The sequence below is a fragment of the Gossypium raimondii genome, chromosome 9 (assembly GCF_025698545.1).
Source record: "Gossypium raimondii isolate GPD5lz chromosome 9, ASM2569854v1, whole genome shotgun sequence".
NCBI classification, from domain to species: domain Eukaryota; kingdom Viridiplantae; phylum Streptophyta; class Magnoliopsida; order Malvales; family Malvaceae; genus Gossypium; species Gossypium raimondii.
The window spans coordinates 49567371-49584015 of record NC_068573.1 but is presented as its reverse complement, the minus strand read 5'-3'; the positions used below and the strand labels follow the sequence as shown (position 1 = coordinate 49584015).

Here is a 16645-nt window from a genome sequence, read left to right as displayed (position 1 = left end):
ACTCCATAAAAATATTTATGGCTCAGCTTATGAACTCAAGGTCTTGATACCTCGTTTTGAACCCAATTTACCTATTAATTTTTTTTAAATCACAAAATTCAACAAATCACAAAATTCACTAATTCAAAAATTCTTCTAAATTCACACTTGACCCATAATTATTAATTTATTAAATTTTAAGACTCACTGGTCAGATTTAGTGGTCTCGAATCACTGTTTCCGACACTACTGGAAATTACGCTGTTACAGTAGCTATTGTACTTTTACCCTGCTTCTTTTCATATTCTAGTGACCATATTTATCACCTATTCATATCAAGCTATTTCTCCCTTATTTTTACTCACCATTTCTTGATCTTTCCTTTTGTGAATGAGGGGTTAACCTATGTTATTTGGATATTATAATCCATATTAAAAATGGTTTTTTTCTTTAAAAAAAAGGCAAACTACAAAAAGAGTCACTTTTGTTTGCCTCAAATTACATTTTAGTCACTTATATTTGAAATGTTATGTTTTAGTCACTTACGTTATCATTTTGTTACGAAGTAGTCATTCCGCCATTAAACTCCATTACCTCTCTAACAACAATCCTATGTGGCAGTCCAAATGGGTTATAAATGCCAACTTGGATGTCCAACTAGGATGAAAATAGTTTTTTTAGTCAAAATGGAAAAGAAAACTAAAAAAAAAAGAGGCGAACAGTTTTTCTTTTCCAGTCCAGGGTGTAATTAATTTAAAATTTTAATTAATTAAATTTATTTAATTAAAAACCTATTCTCGTCCCAGTTGGTCATCCAAGTTAGCATTTAAAACCTATTTAGATTACGACGTAGGATTGCCATAAGAGAGGTAATGGAGCTTAACGACGAAGTGACAGCTTCGTAACAAAATGATAACGTAAATGACTAAAACATAACATTTCAAACATAAGTGACTAAAATGTAATCTGAGACAAACAAAAGTGACTATTTTTATAGTTTACGCTTAAAAAAATAAAAGATAATCAAAATTCTATGGTCATATAATTTGACAACTTGATGAAAAACTTGAAATTGTTTTTTCAATCTAATTTGATCACATATTTCACCACTACGTGAAATTGATTCATTGATCTAAATTGTCAATCTACTATCTTTGTACTTTTCCAATTATTTGAAATTGAGCTATTATAAGTTAGAAGTATTTTTTAATTGAATCCCCAAAAAATATTTATACCCAACTCAATTTAAAAACCATTACTTAGGTCTGCAAAATTATGTTTAAAATTTAGACATACAGAGCTTAATCATGATGTTTTTATAAATTTACATTCATTTTGTTTTATTATTTTCATAATCAAAATAATAAAAATATTAAATTGATTTAAAATTTTACAAGAATAATTAGTATAATTATATTAATAAAATTAAATACGGCAAACAAATGTTTTTCCATCCACGCACAAAAGTTGAAATTTAAATGTCTTTAGCTTTTAACTTTTGTTTGAAATTGAAAATTATCAAAATATCTTTATTAATGTACCATTATATTAAATTGAAAATTACCAATTTGTTTACTTTCTAAATATTCCAAGCCCAACAATTTTAAGTTATTAGAAGAAGAATGGCTTGAACACTTATTTCCTTTTCAAATATATAAAAGTCACATGAGATTACTGAATTTACATTTCATAATAATCTGATAATTCAATGCTACAAAATCACAATTAGACATTTCTTTGGACTCTTTGATAACTGCAATAATTGGTTGCGGACTTTCCTTTTCTCTGCCGTAGTAGTCAGACGATCCGTACTGATTATTATGAGCCTTTCCAGAACCATTGCATTATCCAACAAATAACTAACCATTTCAATCATATATGTGTCAATGCATGAAATTTCAATCTCAATCTCCTTGAGGTGAAATGACAAACAAGAAGGAATTTTTATACATAAAGCCTTCCATCGAGCTCCTGCGTCTTTCTGAACTCATGAAAAAATAATAAAAGTTATTCAATTCGTACTAGAATTTAGGTGATCTCAAACATGCTTTCGATTTTTTTTAAGTATAGTAATTGTGGACTGACACTAAAACGATCAGTTGTAATGAATACATGTACTTAGACAAAGACTTCATACCTGATATTTGAGGATAAGTTTCTTTAGATTAGGCACACAATGTAGAAACTCCACAAAACAAATGTCTCCGTGAAATTCGAGTTCAATAAGGTTATAAAATATAGGAAGCCGACTTGTTGGGAAAATCTGCGCACACAAAAACTTGGAGCTATTTTATAATGTTAAAAAGGAAAAAAAAAACACATGAATACTAAGTTTACTTACCTCTTTTGAAATTTTTAATGTTAAAGACCGTACATTGCAAATTCCTTGGATAAGATAAGATGCACTTGTTTCGGAACCAAACAAGTTGCAAAAGGCTTTTTCTAGGGACTTCATGTTACTCAAAGGATGAACTTTAACTATTTCACCTTCATATTGAAAATAAACAAGATTTGGAGCATTAATCACCACCACATGGTCTATGTTCGGATTAAAATATGAAAGTGTCAATTCCTTAAGCAAAGGACTTTGGATATTAAGCTCACTTGCATTCCCAAAAGAACAATCAAGAAAAACCAAATCTTCTAAGACATGACAATTCGAAATTAACCTATTAATGGAATCACAGACAACTACCGATTCTATAAGGTAGAAAGTCTTCAGATTCCCTAAACAAACGTCAGATGGGACCTCAATCTTGGAATCTACTGCATCCAATGTCAGATTCACCAGTGAGTGGCAAGTGAAGAAAACAGGTAGAACATTTCCAAAATTATATAATCGCAAATCAATTTCCTTAACACCACGGCACAGTGCAGCACATATCCAACCAGAAACATCAAAATCATGATCTCCATCATTCCATGAAGAAATCCCATCACGTAGCCTAAAGCAATCTAAACTTACTTGATCGGGGCATTTCAGCAACCTATCAACAAAGTTCTTGAAGCTGTCAATGTTTCTGTCAGTCAAACGACGCAGTAAATCACCATCAAATTCAATGATAGAAATTGAAGCAAAGAGGTTTCTCCACTTGGTTGAAATAATAGAGGTTCGAACTGCTTCTTTAATGGGAAGGAAAGACAAAATATGACAAAGAATATGATCCGAAAATTTACTGATCCTGTCTTCGACACACATCGCCATAAGATAAGAAAACTACAGACCGGTGCGGCGATTGGCGATAGGAATTGGAAGTTTTTTGCTTCTGTTTTGTGGTTCGACTTCACTAGTTTATGTCTGGCTTCGGAGCAAACCTTGGAGACTTGAGAATAGAGGAGATCCAAGAAGCTGAGCTGAGAACACTGACGGCAGACGTGGGTGGCGGTGACAGCCACCGGATCGGATTTGTGGAAGGAAGGAAGAGAAAGTTCTTTGGTCGCTTAACTTTTACTCATGATATAGAATGGGGGAGGGGAGAGTCTCTATTTATAGTTCGACAGTCAAATTATAAAATCAAATCGTATCAAATTACAAAATCAAATCTTATCAAATTATATATCTTCTAAAATTAATAAATATAAAAAAAACTAAATTAAGATTTTATACTAATAAATACTAAATCTACTAGAAAAAATATAATTTATTTAATTTAACTTGCAAACAATCTATTTAAATCCAATTCCACATAAATTATATTCATTCATCAAATTTAGAAAACCAGTTTTATATAAAAGAAAAATAATTAAAACAACATTAACCCACTCAATTGACCCTTTTGATCATCTTCCGTCTACTTTCTTTAGATTTTTAATTTTTTAAAAAATACCAATATAAAAATGCATGGGCTTTTCTGAAACTAATATTAAAGTCCCATATTTACCATAGAAAATACTATATTTCTAACATAGGAATAATATCTTAACTTTCAAAGTTCAAATAGAATTAAAATTGCGTTACCTTAATTTGAAATTCAAATTAATCCTTTTAAAATCCTAACTTCAAATTACTCCTATTTAAATCCTAATAGAATTTATCTTTCTTATTTCGAATTTCCCATTTGTTATGTTATGATTTTTAATATTCCATAACCGAATAATTTTGATAATGTTCAATCTTAATCCCAAGTCTTGCCTTGCCACGGCATGACCCTGACTCTGATTTTCCCTATGCCTGCAGCCACCAAGATTCTGACCATTAACCGACTAAAATAATATTTCCATTCCAATATATAAGAGCTGTTCTTCCCCTTCCTCTTCCTTGTCTTTTCATTTTTTTCCTCCTCTATATTTTGTGACGCAAATCTCTGTAAATCTTCCGTCTTAAATTACTTTTATCTCATCTCATATATCCTATTGCTTTCCAACGAAGAAAAAAAACAATCGACTTGTTATTTTTATTGCACCCATGATTCACATTGCTCTGCTTTCAAGCCTCTGTTTTGCTGAAGACCCTTATGTCCTGTATGATTTTAAACTATCATACATCACTGTCTTCCCTCTCGGTGTTCCTCAACAGGTCACTTTTCAGTGCTCTCTCTTTACTTCCGTTCTTTCTTTTGACTGCTACTGCTGCTTTTACCCCGCTTAGGCTTAATTTTTTATGCTTTCCGCAATGGAAGGCGTTTTCGTTACGTTTAGTGTAACTTCCGCTTTATTACGTACAGTGAAGGACTGGGATTCATATTCCATATAGATCATCTGATGCATGCATTTACTAACTGTTTTTAAATCTGCCACTCTTTGGTTAACTCTGTGAGGCGTCAGTTTCATTCCTTGCTGGTTTTCAACTGTTAAAGCATATGACTTTGGACAGAGGGGTTGTCTCTGTGCTAACAAGTAACTAATGTTGCGCAGGCATTCATATTTGATGTTCTTAGTGGTGGCTTTTTATTTCTTAGCTTCGTTGAATCAAATGTTTGGTTTAGAAGCTCAATTAGTATTCTTACATTTTTTTTTTCAAATAATGGCAACCGGGGTGGTACGTTTGGATTTGATGCAGCTTTATTGATAATTATGACATTCTTTTCAATCTTCTTTTACGAGCCTTGTACTAATAATCTGTCAAATTCGGTCGAAGCAGAGGCCATGATATGAAAATGGCGGCTGGTAAAGGTTCAATTTACCTTACGTTTCATTCTTTAATGGGGAATTGCCTGCCCAAGTTGTTAATGCCACAACTAATTACAATGTGGCTATTGATGTTCTCAATCAATCGGACGAAAATCTTTTGATGACTTGGTAGGTTTTAAGATGAAACTTTTTGGATCTGATTTGTCGAAACTTGTGAAATTTCTGACTTACGGTGTTTACAGGCCAGGAATTCAAATGCAGCGAAATTCATGGCAGAATGGTGTTTTAGGTGCAAATTGTCATATTCAACCTAAAAAGAATTTTGCTTACCAATTTCAAGTTAAGGATCAGATTGGGAGCTTTTCCCACTTTCCCTCGCTCAATTTTCAAAGAGCGTCTGGTGGTTTTGGTGCCATTATTATTAATAACCGGAATGTTATTGCAATTCCTTTTGCTCTACCAGATGGTCACATTGTCATCTTGATTGGTGACTGGTATACTCAAAACCCCACGGTTAGTAACGAAAGAAGGGTTGCAATTTTTTTTTGTTTTTTGTGCATCCAAGTTCTTTATTTGCAGTTGAAATAGAATAATTGGCACGCTCTTCTTTCAGGCATTGAGAACAATTCTTGGCTCTGGTGGAGTTCTCATCAATGGCAAGGGACCTTATCGGTATAACACAACTCTTGTACCTGCTGGCATTGAATATGAATCCATTAATGTTGATCCAGGTATACATTTCTTTCGCTGTGATGGCAAAAAGTTTTGTAAGGTGTGATTTTTGTTATTGTTCAAACATGTCCATTTATTTTTCTTATCATTTGTATATATGCTTATTTAAGTTGAGTGATTCTAATCTTTTGCACATATACTCTTAAGTTGCAGGTTTGATATCTACCTTCAATTATAGATACTATTTCATGCAACGCCAACTTCTAATATGCAATGACATTATGCTTTGCAGCCAAAACTTACCGATTTCGTGTGCATCTACTGGTTTGAATTTTAGAATTCAGGGACATAAACTGCTCTTAGTGCAAACTGAGGGACATTATACGACCCAACAAAATTTCACCAGCTTTGATATTCATGTGGGACAGTCATATTCATTTTTAGTTACGATGGATCAGAATGCAACTACAGATTACTACATAGTGGCTAGTGCTAGGTTTCTGAATGAATCAGCTTGGGAAAGAGTCACCGGCGTGGCCATCTCGCATATTCCAATTCAAAAGGACCAGCAACTGGCCCTTTGCCTCTTCCACCAAGTGATATTTACGACACAATGGTCAGCAATGAACCAGCCGAGGGCCATCAGGTTTGTGCTCAATTTTCCTTTACTTGAGAATACTACCGCCTAATCATTGGTTCATTCCCTTTGGGAACTTGCAACCAGATCTTTTTTAAAACTTATGCTCTGAGTATAACCGTATAGGTTTTGCAACCACTCCACGCATGTTCAACCTATAAGAAGTTCCCCTTTACTAAAACTGAAAACTTTGCAGAATCTGTCTCAAATAAACTCTATTTTTCAATAATTAGGCAAAACACTACTCCAAGTGGTGATCGCCCGAATCCTCAAGGCTCTTTTCACTATGGTTCAATTGAAGTGACTGACACGTATGTGTTACGGAGCTTGCCTCCAGTTATGATTGATGGGAAGCTTCCTGCTATACTGAATGATATCTCTTTTGTGGGTTTTTTTTTATCTAAATATATTTTTAAAAAAATTAAATACCAAAATAGGTTGTCAGCTAGATTATTTACTAAAATGGTATACTTTTTGGGTCGCGCCTATCTGAAAGGCACAACCCCTTTTTTTAAATTAAAATATTTTTTTGTTTAATAAAATATTATTATTTTATTTTTATTAAAAATAATTACATTTATATACAGGTAAAAATACGGTCAACGGGTCAAAATACATGTAAAAATATCCGAAACAGATCGCGCCTGTCAAGTAGGTGCGACTGCCACGTCAACTCCCCATTTGCCTTCTTTATATTGACTATTTGTGTGTATTTTTATATTGACTATTCTAATTTTTTTTTTCTCACAACTCTTAATTGCAATGTTATGGAGAATTCAACGGTGAGAAAATCGGTTCAAATCAATTAAATCGATAGAAAAGAAATAATTTAATCAATTTGGAAAATCAATTAAAACATTTCGGTTTCAAAATCTAAAATTGAATTAGTCGACTTAATAGATTTTAAAAATATCTATTAAATTTATATATTTTAAAAGGTAAATAATCTAATTAGCCACTAAACTTGTACCGTGTTTTTATTTTGATCATTGGACTATGGAAATTTTCAAATTAATTACAAAACTAATTGAATTGTTCTTTTTAGTCCCTATGTTGTTAAGTTTGAAACGATTGGATGTCATGGTCATTTATTTATCAGATAAACTACATAAATAGTCACTCAATCATGAGAGTGTTTTTGTTTTGGTCACCCAACAATAAAATTTTTCGATTTAGCCAAGAAGATTATCGAAATTAGATTTTTTTAGTTACCATGTTGTCAAGTTGATATATAAAGTTTGACACCTAATAACAAATTTTACCTTTCAATATTTATACATTCTATCAATTTAGTCTTAATTTTTAAAAAATTACTAAATTTAATCTTCATATTTACACAAAACTAATTTAAATTCAAAACTATCCCGAATTTAAAACAACTTAAAATCTAACTCGAATAGGCAACTTTCAATTACCTAAACCTAAAGTAATTAGAAGTTGTTGGTGTTTAGTTTAGCAGAGGGCAGTAGCAGAGGCCACCACGCAGGGCGCAGGGGGGAGCTAACGTGGCAGTTGTGCCTACCTATCAAGCACGACCTGTTTTGAGTATTTTGACTTGTTGGCCGTATTTTTACATGTATATAAATTTAAATATTTTTAATAAAAATAAAATAATAATATTTTATTAAACAAAAAATATTTTAATATAAAAAAGCGGTTATGCCTGTCAGGTAGGCAGATAGGCGCGACCTAAAAAAGTATACCATTTTAGAAAATAATCCAACTGACAACCTACTTTGGTATTTTTTATTATTATTATATTTAGGTAAAAAAACCGAATCCTCAAGGCTCCTTTTCACTATGGTTCAATTAAAATGACTGACACGTATATGTTACAAAACTTGACTCCAGTTATGATTGATGGGAAGCTTCATGCTATACTGAATGGTATCTCTTTTGTCAACCCTGATACACCAATCAGACTAGCTGAAATGCACAATGTAAAAGGTGCTTATAAGCTGGATTTAATCATGCTGTGCATCAAATAATTATCATTGAAAACCAACTATTTAAGTGAATCTCTTGTTTACTAACTGAACTGGCTGAAACAAAATTAGCTTACTAATGAACATGTAAAATGCCTTTCAATATAATCAATATTAAAAATGGTTTTTTTCTTTAAAAAAAAGCAAAAGATAATCAAAATTCTATAGTCATATAATTTGACAACTTGATGAAAAACTTGAAATTGTTTTTCAATCTAATTTGGTCACATATATCACCGCTACGTGAAATTGATTCATTGATCTAAATTGTCACTACTATCTTTGTTTACTTTTCCAATTATTTGAAATTGAGCTATTTTAAGTTAAAAGTATTTTTAATTGAATCCAAAAAATTATTTATACCCAACTCAATTTAAAACCATTACTAAGGTCTACAAAATTATGTTTAAAATTTATACATACAGAGCCTAATCATGATGTTTTTATAAATTTACATTCATTTCGTTTTATTTTTTCACATTCAAAATAATAAAATATGAAATTGATTTAAAATTTTACAAGAATAATAAGTATAATTATATTAATAAAATTAAATATGGTAAAATTTATTAACAGTTTAACAACCTTAAATATAATTTACTGTTATTTTAATAAAAAGAAATAGACATTAATCTCAAATTGAGACTAATTTGGTCACATATTTCACCACTAGGTGAAATAAAATTAAATACCGTAAATAAATGTTTTTCCATCCACGCACAAAAGTTCAATTTTAAATGTCTTTAGCTTTTAACTTTTGTTTGAAATTGAAAATTACCAATTTGTTTCCTTTCCAAATATTCCAAGCACAACAATTCTAAGTTATTAGAAGAAGACTGGCTTAAACACTTATTTCCTTTTCAAATATATAAAAGTTACTTGAGATCACTGAATTTACATTTCACAATAATCTGATAATTCAATACTACAAAATAATAATTAGACATTTCTTTGAACTCTTTAATAACTGCAATAATTGGTTGCGGACTTTCCTTTTCTCTGTTGTAGTAGTCAAACGATTCGTACTTATTATTATGAGCCTTTCCAGAACCATTGCATTATTCAGCAAATAACTAATCATTTCAATCATGTGTGTGTCAATGCGTGAAGTTTCAATCTCAATCTCCTTGAGGTGAAATGTCAAACAAGAAGGAATTTCTATATATAAAGCCTTCCATTGAGTTCCCGCGTAATTCTAAACTCATGAAAAAAAATAAAAGTTATTCAATTTGTACTAAGAAACACTAAAACGATCAGTTGTAATGAATACATGTACTTAGACAAAGACTTCATACCAGATATTTGAGGATAAGTTTCTTTAGATTAGGCATACAATGTAGAATCTCCACAAAACAAATGTCTCCGTGAAATTCGAGTTCAATAAGGTTATGAAATATAGGAAGTCGACTTGTTGGGAAAATCTGCGCACACAAAAACCTGGAGCTATTATATAATGTTAAAAGGTAAAAGAACACATCAATACTAAGTTTACTTACCTCTTTTGAAATTTGTAATGTTAGAGACCGTATATTGCAAATTCCTTGGTATAGATGAGCTGCATTTGTTTCGGAACCAAACCAGATGTAAATCTGGGCTTTTTCTAGGGACTTCATGTTACCCAAAGGATAAACTCTAACTATGTCACCTCCATATCGAAAATAAACAAGATTTGGAGCATTAATCACCACCGAGTGGACCGAGTGGTCTATGTCTGGCGGATCAAAATAAAGTGTCAATTCCTTAAGCGAAGGACTTTGGATATTAAGCTCACTTGCATTCGCAACAGAACAATACATAAAAGTCAAATCCTCTAAGACATGACAATTCGAAATTAACCTATTAATGGAATCACAGACAAATACCGATTCAAGGTAGAAAGTCTTCAGATTCCCTAAACAAACGTCAGATGGGACCTCAATCTTAAAACCTAATGCAACCAATGTCAGATTCACCAGTGAGTGGCAAGTGAATAAAACAGGTGGAACATCAGGTGGAACATCCCCAAGATTATATAATTTCAAATCAATTTCCTTAACACCACGGCACAGTGCAGCACATATCCAACCAGAAACATCAAAATCATGATCTCCATCAATCCATGAAGAAATCCCATCATTCCATGAAGAAATCCCATCATGTAGCCTAAAGCAATCTAAACTTACTTGATCGGGGAATTTCAACAACCTATCAACAAAGTTCTTGAAGCTGTCAATGTTTCTGTCAGTCAAACGACGCAGTAAATCACCATCAAATTCAATGATAGAAATTGAAGCAAAGAGGTTTCTCCACTTGGTTGAAATAATAGAGGTTCGAACTGCTTCTTTAATGGGAAGGAAAGACAAAATATGACAAAGAATATGATCCGAAAATTTACTGATCCTGTCTTCGACACACATCGCCATAAGATAAGAAAACTACAGACCGGTGCGACGATTGGCGATAGTAATTGGAAGTTTTTTGCTTCTGTACTTGTGGTTCGACTTCACTAGCTTATGTCTGGCTTCCTAGCAAACCTTGGAGACTTGAGAATAGAAGAGGTCCAAGAAGCTGAGCTGAGAACACTGACGGCGGGCTTGGGTGGAGGTGACAGCCACCGGATCGGATTTGTGGAAGGAAGGAAGAGAAAGTTATTTGGTCGCTTAACTTTTACTCAAAAGAACAGAATAATCATGAAATAGAATGGGCGAGGGGAGAGTCTCTATTTATAGTTCGACAGTCAAAGTATACAAAATCAAATTATAAAATCAAACCGTATCAAATTACAAAATCAAATCTTATCAAATTATATATTTTCTAAAATTAATAAATGTAAAAAAAACTAAATTAAGATTTTATACTAATAAATACTAAATCTACTAGAAAAAATATAATTTATTTAATTTAATTTGCAAACAATCTATTTAAATCTAATTCCACAGAAAATATATTCATTCATCAAATTTAGAAAAACCAGCTGAAAAATAATTAAAAGCAACATTAACCCACTCAATTGGCCATTTTGATCATCTTCCGTCTACTTTCTTTAGATTTTTAATTTTTTTTAAAAATACCAATATAAAATGCATGGGCTTTTTCTGAAACTAATATTAAAGTCCCATATTTACCATAGAAAATACTATATTTCTAACATAGGAAAAATATCTTAACTTTCAAAATTCAAATAGAATTAAAATTGCATTATCTTTTAACTGCTTATCTTAATTCGAAATTCAAATTAATCCTTTTGAAATCCTAACTTCAAATTACTCCTATTTAAATCCTAATATAATATATCTTTCTTATTTCTATTTATTATTTATTATTTATTATTTCTCATTTCTTATGTTATGATTTTTAATATTCCATAACCTAATAATCGTTAGAACATGCCTAGAAACAAAATTTACAAGTGTGAAACATGTAAATTTACAAAATTTACCCCTGCATCTTAAATTTGAGAAACAAAATGCTTAGAAATTGACACGGACAAAGACACGGGCGTGTGACTTAGCTGTGTGACCCCTGCACCTAAATAATTTTCAAGTCAGAGAGTTACAAGGTTTAGGGACATGGGCATATATGCTCTACTTAAGTATCACACGGCCTAAGATATTGGCGTGTCATTTGGTCGTGTGAGCTACACGGCTTGACCACACAGGCGTATGTGTAACACCCCATATCAAGTTCAACTAAAGGAACCTGATATAGAAATATTACATTTGGTGCCAAAGTAATTCTTGGCTAATCACTAATATATTAGAACATAAAACGGACAAATAATAAATTTAAATAAAATATAATTTAGCCCTTACTACTATTTGGAATATACTTGATTTTTTCCTAAGTATATGACATTCTATTTAAAATTTTAAAACGTATCCTCTTATTGCTTGAAGATGTGATGAGATGGAAGCTCGTAATCTCAAATACAGCTCTTCAAAATTTCTGTACCTAATCTGCGTACAGAAACAACTCGTACCACTATTTACCTTATCACTCTTTAAAATTTCTGTACCTAATCTCAAATACACTCAGTGGTATTACTATAATTCAAATACTTAAAGTAAAAACAGTAAATATGTACAATTTACCTTACCACTATTTTACTTTCAATAAATCATTCATACATTTAAAACTTTAAATTTTCTTAATAATATGTATCTTAAATAGCTTTTCTTCATTTTAATTTATATGTAATATTCATGTAATGCATTTCATCAATAACCCATAAATATAATTGCACATGATTGACTTTGAACTTGGGTATCAAAACATCCCTCACATTATGCTTTGATTTTTTATACAGATACCTAGAATTACCTATAATTTCTTTCAACCTTTAAACAATATTGATACCAATCAATTAATATTCAATCTACATGCTTTAATTATTAAATAGATTAATTTAATTTTATATTATTGTAAAGAATAAAATAATTTTTATTTAAAATATTTATAAAAATAGTTTATTTAGAAACATAAATCAACTAAATATGATTTGATGGTGTATTTTGTACATGATTTATTTAGCTCGAATCAAGTTGAAAATTAAGTCACGACCCTAAGCACGTACATGTAATTTCGTTTACGAAATAGGGTTAATTCGGTAATTGCATGCCATTTTATTTCTAGAAGATATATGCAAAACAATATTTGTAAAGACAATAGCTCAAATTCTTCTGTGCTTTATTCAACAAATTGGGTTTTCATTTTTTTGGAGCGAAAGTTGCTGTGAGCAATGCAAGACACCCACTCGATCGGAGGTGGCCGTATACTCAGCGGCGGAGGAGGAGTCGGTTACGGCAGGTTACGGCCGCAGCACCACCAAGCACTCCAGTGTCCCCGCTGCGACTCTCTCAATACAAAATTCTGTTACTACAACAACTACAACCTCTCTCAGCTACGTTATTTCTGTAAGAGCTGCCGTCGTTACTGGACGAAAGGTGGCGTACTTCGAAACGTCCCCGTCGGCGGCGGTTGTCGTAAAGCAAGGCACTCGAAAATCAAACCATCCGCAACCATCACAGTCGCCGCCGCCGCTGTACAGCCACAGCTCCTCCAGAAGCAGCACTGTAATCAACTTAAAGAGAATACTCATTCCAGCAGCGAGAGTTCCAGTCTCACCGCAACCAATTTTAACGTACCAGCAACGAATAACAATAATAACTCCGGCGGCAGCACCGCCGAAGCGGCGCCGGCGGTAACGTCTCATTCGAGCTTGATAAACTTAAGCGATTCGAAACTTTACGAAAATCCTAATGATTTAGGGTTTACGGAGATGGAGAGTTTTACGAGCTTGATCACTTGGTCGAACAATGAAACGGTGCCGTTTGGTTTCGGTAATGTATTCAGTGAGCAAGGACAATGGCAGCAACTGCAACAGCAGCCAAAAATGGTGAGCACGGGAGTGGAGGAACTCACAATGGGATTGCTTGATCCAACGGTAGAGATTGAGTTAGCAAATTTGGATAATAGATCTAAGGGTGGAGATTGTGGAGGATTTCGACCGTTGGATTGGGAAGGGGGTGGAGATCAAGGGACGACGTTGCTTGATCTTTCTAATGGTGATCAGACGTATTGGAATCAAAATCAGTGGACTGATCAGGATCCTCCTACACTCTATCTCCCGTAAATTATATCTTTTACCTTCTTAATTTCCGTAAAAGTTATTTATTAACTACACAAATTAAAAAAATTAAAAAGTACTTCTTTTTTTTTTGTATATTTAGAATTTAGTGTAACTTTTATTCAAAATAATATTTAATTTTGAATTTAAAATATAAATTTAATTTTTAATATTATTAAAATTATTTTGTTAAATTTAGATTCATTATAAGTCAATTTATTTGTTACATGAATAACAAATGATTTATTTTTATGATAGATTTACCATTTGATTCCTTAAAATTTTATGAAATTACATGTTGGTATAATAGTAAATTGCATAATAGTTTCTAATAATTTATGATTTATCTGTACTCTGTAGCTCTTCTAAGCAATTTTTTACTTTTTCCTTACAAAAGAATTACAATATTAACCATTAGACATAAATTTTAAAATCTAAAAATAAAATAAGAATATAAAAATAGAGAAATTTGGAAAATACTTGAAAAAAAACTCACACACAGGATATATGAATGTGGTTGTTTCTTGTTTTATAAACATTTTTCAATATTATTATTTATTTACTTATGATTTTACAAGATATTTCTAGTTTGTTCATATGCGACCAACTTTCATGTTGGCTATTTTTCAGATTTTGTTCACATAAAATGGTTTTTAGGACTTTTATAGCGTGCAATTCCCGGTTGAATCGAAAAGTAAAAAGAATTGAATAAATATTAATTCATAATTGAAATAATTATATAAATTGGTTTAGTTGGATCAATTCTATCGGTTATCTTGATTAATTGCCCTAAATGTATTTATATTTAGAGATTATAAAATAAATACAGAAGAAACTACAATTATATATACATAACTTTTTAGAAGTTGATTAAGTCTTAAATAATTTTATTTTCTTTTTTAAACTAAATTGCAATCCACAAGTCTAACTATTAGGCAGAAGAGTCTAACTAAATTGCTCCTATTCTATCTATGCTATAATTACTTCACATCGATTTCAAATTAAAGTTAAATTTCATTTTAAATTCTAAATTAAAATCAAAATCAAATTACTCCAGTTTGCTTATTTAAGTTGATTTACCTAATAATTCTTTCACATAATAAAGGTAGACTATTAAAATATATCTAAATAATAACAAAAGATAACACCGAAAGTAAAGACATAAGACGAATATACAAAACATGTATCAAATAAGATAAAAGTACTATTAAGGTCCTTGTTCTAGAAGTTAAATTACATTTTGCTCATTCTACTCAAAAAATGGGCAAACTGATCCTTTTGTTAAAATTTTTATGAGCATTTCTACAGTTAAAAACCAATTCTTAAACATCAACATGAGGTACACATGGCACGTCATGTGGTTATTCTATCAATCAAGTCAGTTTTTAACAATACAAATAGATAAAATTTTTAACCGAAAAGACCAACTTATTCTTGATCTAATGTACATGGACTAATTTATCCATTTTTTGAGTAGATGGAACAAAATGAGTAACATTATGATATTTTGCAAATTACTTAATTCTTTTCTTTAAATAGGTACTATAAGATTTTTTTTTATTTTTTATTTTAACTTTGAAAAGCATAAAACTCATTTTGAATAAAATATAAATTATATATTTTCTTAAACAAAGTATTAGTTGTTGTCTCTGACATGTTCTGAATGTATCTCTCATTCGTTTCGATCATCGAGATGGATGAGGTGTATTACAAAATATAATCTGATTCTTATTGTGAAGCTTTTCATAGTATTTTTACATTAAATTTATATAAAAATATATAATAAAAAGAAGTAGAAAGACACAAAAACAAATTTTGGTGTGTCCTATTGACTTGATAGACAATAGGGAAGATCAACTAAAGATCTAGATGCAATGTGGACCATGATGTGTTGAAAGATTTGGCAATGGGCATGGACGAAGGCGACAATAAGGAATGGACCGCGACTGAAAATTGGCACCTCAAAGTTGGGCACATGGTCGTGGTCCTTGACTCTTTGTTGAGTAGTCTTAGCCTTAGCCATCCCACCCTTAACTTTTTCCTAGCACTGATTGATGTGTGCAGTTGGCTTGGCTACCCAATAATGCTTGTCCAACGAGTCTTCCATTTTGGGTTTCCACCAAAATGTTTTAAAATGGGTTCGGTAGGGTTGCCAACGATAGGTTTTTTTTTTTTTTAAATTGAGTTTGAATTATAAATTTTTAATATAGTTCAAAATATAATTTTATTATATTAATATAAAATTTTATAAATTTTAAGGGATTAAGTTATAATATTTTTTATTTTTAGAAAGGGTATATTTGAGTTTTAAATTTTAAGCGGTTGCTGAAATACAATTTTACAATTAAATTAACTTAAAACTTTACAATAGTCAGGAGATTAAAAGAGTAGGGTCATTGCCGCCCAATTAGCTTCACCCGAGAACAAAAGCTAAAAAAATTCATAAACTAATTACTTTATTGTTGGAATTGAACTAGACTAGTTGATCATATTGGTTGGGTCAAAAATAGATTGATATATTGGTTGATCATACTAACATTTGAATGAATTACTTGGAATCAATAAAAAATTAAAAACTGAGACAAAAAATCAATAGTTGAATCGGTTAAACTTATTTATATTTTTTATTTTTATGAATTTTTAATTGTTTGTTTAATTATTATTGGACCGGTGGTTGAACTGACAATAGTTTGACCA

At 31.3% G+C, this 16645-nt stretch overlaps 3 protein-coding genes and 1 pseudogene across 3 annotated transcripts; 2 read left to right on the top strand and 2 right to left on the bottom strand.

Annotated features, from left to right (window-relative positions):
* Positions 1-1690: 1690 nt before the first annotated feature.
* LOC105797790 (F-box/LRR-repeat protein At3g58900) lies at positions 1691-3178 on the bottom strand. The gene is made up of 3 exons (XM_052621315.1): positions 2321-3178; positions 2117-2242; positions 1691-1960 (listed from the first exon to the last, which is right to left on the bottom strand). Exons 1-3 carry the CDS (start codon positions 3176-3178, stop codon positions 1691-1693), a joined length of 1254 nt encoding a protein of 417 aa, XP_052477275.1.
* A 1206-nt stretch (positions 3179-4384) lies between these two features.
* LOC105797789 (monocopper oxidase-like protein SKS2) lies at positions 4385-8346 on the top strand (annotated as a pseudogene).
* A 1286-nt stretch (positions 8347-9632) lies between these two features.
* LOC105800806 (F-box protein At4g22280) lies at positions 9633-10979 on the bottom strand. Its single transcript, XM_012632143.2, has 2 exons — positions 9840-10979; positions 9633-9764 (listed from the first exon to the last, which is right to left on the bottom strand). Exons 1-2 carry the CDS (start codon positions 10743-10745, stop codon positions 9633-9635), a joined length of 1038 nt encoding a protein of 345 aa, XP_012487597.2. The 5' UTR covers positions 10746-10979.
* Positions 10980-12997: 2018 nt separating this feature from the next.
* LOC105800805 (dof zinc finger protein DOF5.4) lies at positions 12998-14036 on the top strand. Its single transcript, XM_012632142.2, has one exon. It carries the CDS (start codon positions 13061-13063, stop codon positions 13952-13954), a length of 894 nt encoding a protein of 297 aa, XP_012487596.1. The 5' UTR covers positions 12998-13060; the 3' UTR covers positions 13955-14036.
* Positions 14037-16645: the final 2609 nt, after the last annotated feature.

Bases quoted from the DNA above. Each gene is read 5' to 3' on its own strand.
- LOC105797790 (XM_052621315.1), bottom strand. From the start codon at position 3,178: ATGTGTGTCGAAGACAGGATCAGTAAATTTTCGGATCATATTCTTTGT. The intron at 2,243-2,320 runs GTAAGTAAACTT...TTGTGTGCGCAG, and splicing joins CATTAAAAATTTCAAAAGAG to ATTTTCCCAACAAGTCGGCT. The intron at 1,961-2,116 runs GTATGAAGTCTT...TCATGAGTTCAG, and splicing joins AACTTATCCTCAAATATCAG to AAAGACGCAGGAGCTCGATG.
- LOC105800805 (XM_012632142.2), top strand. From the start codon at position 13,061: ATGCAAGACACCCACTCGATCGGAGGTGGCCGTATACTCAGCGGCGGA.
- LOC105800806 (XM_012632143.2), bottom strand. From the start codon at position 10,745: ATGGCGATGTGTGTCGAAGACAGGATCAGTAAATTTTCGGATCATATT. The intron at 9,765-9,839 runs GTAAGTAAACTT...TTGTGTGCGCAG, and splicing joins CATTACAAATTTCAAAAGAG to ATTTTCCCAACAAGTCGACT.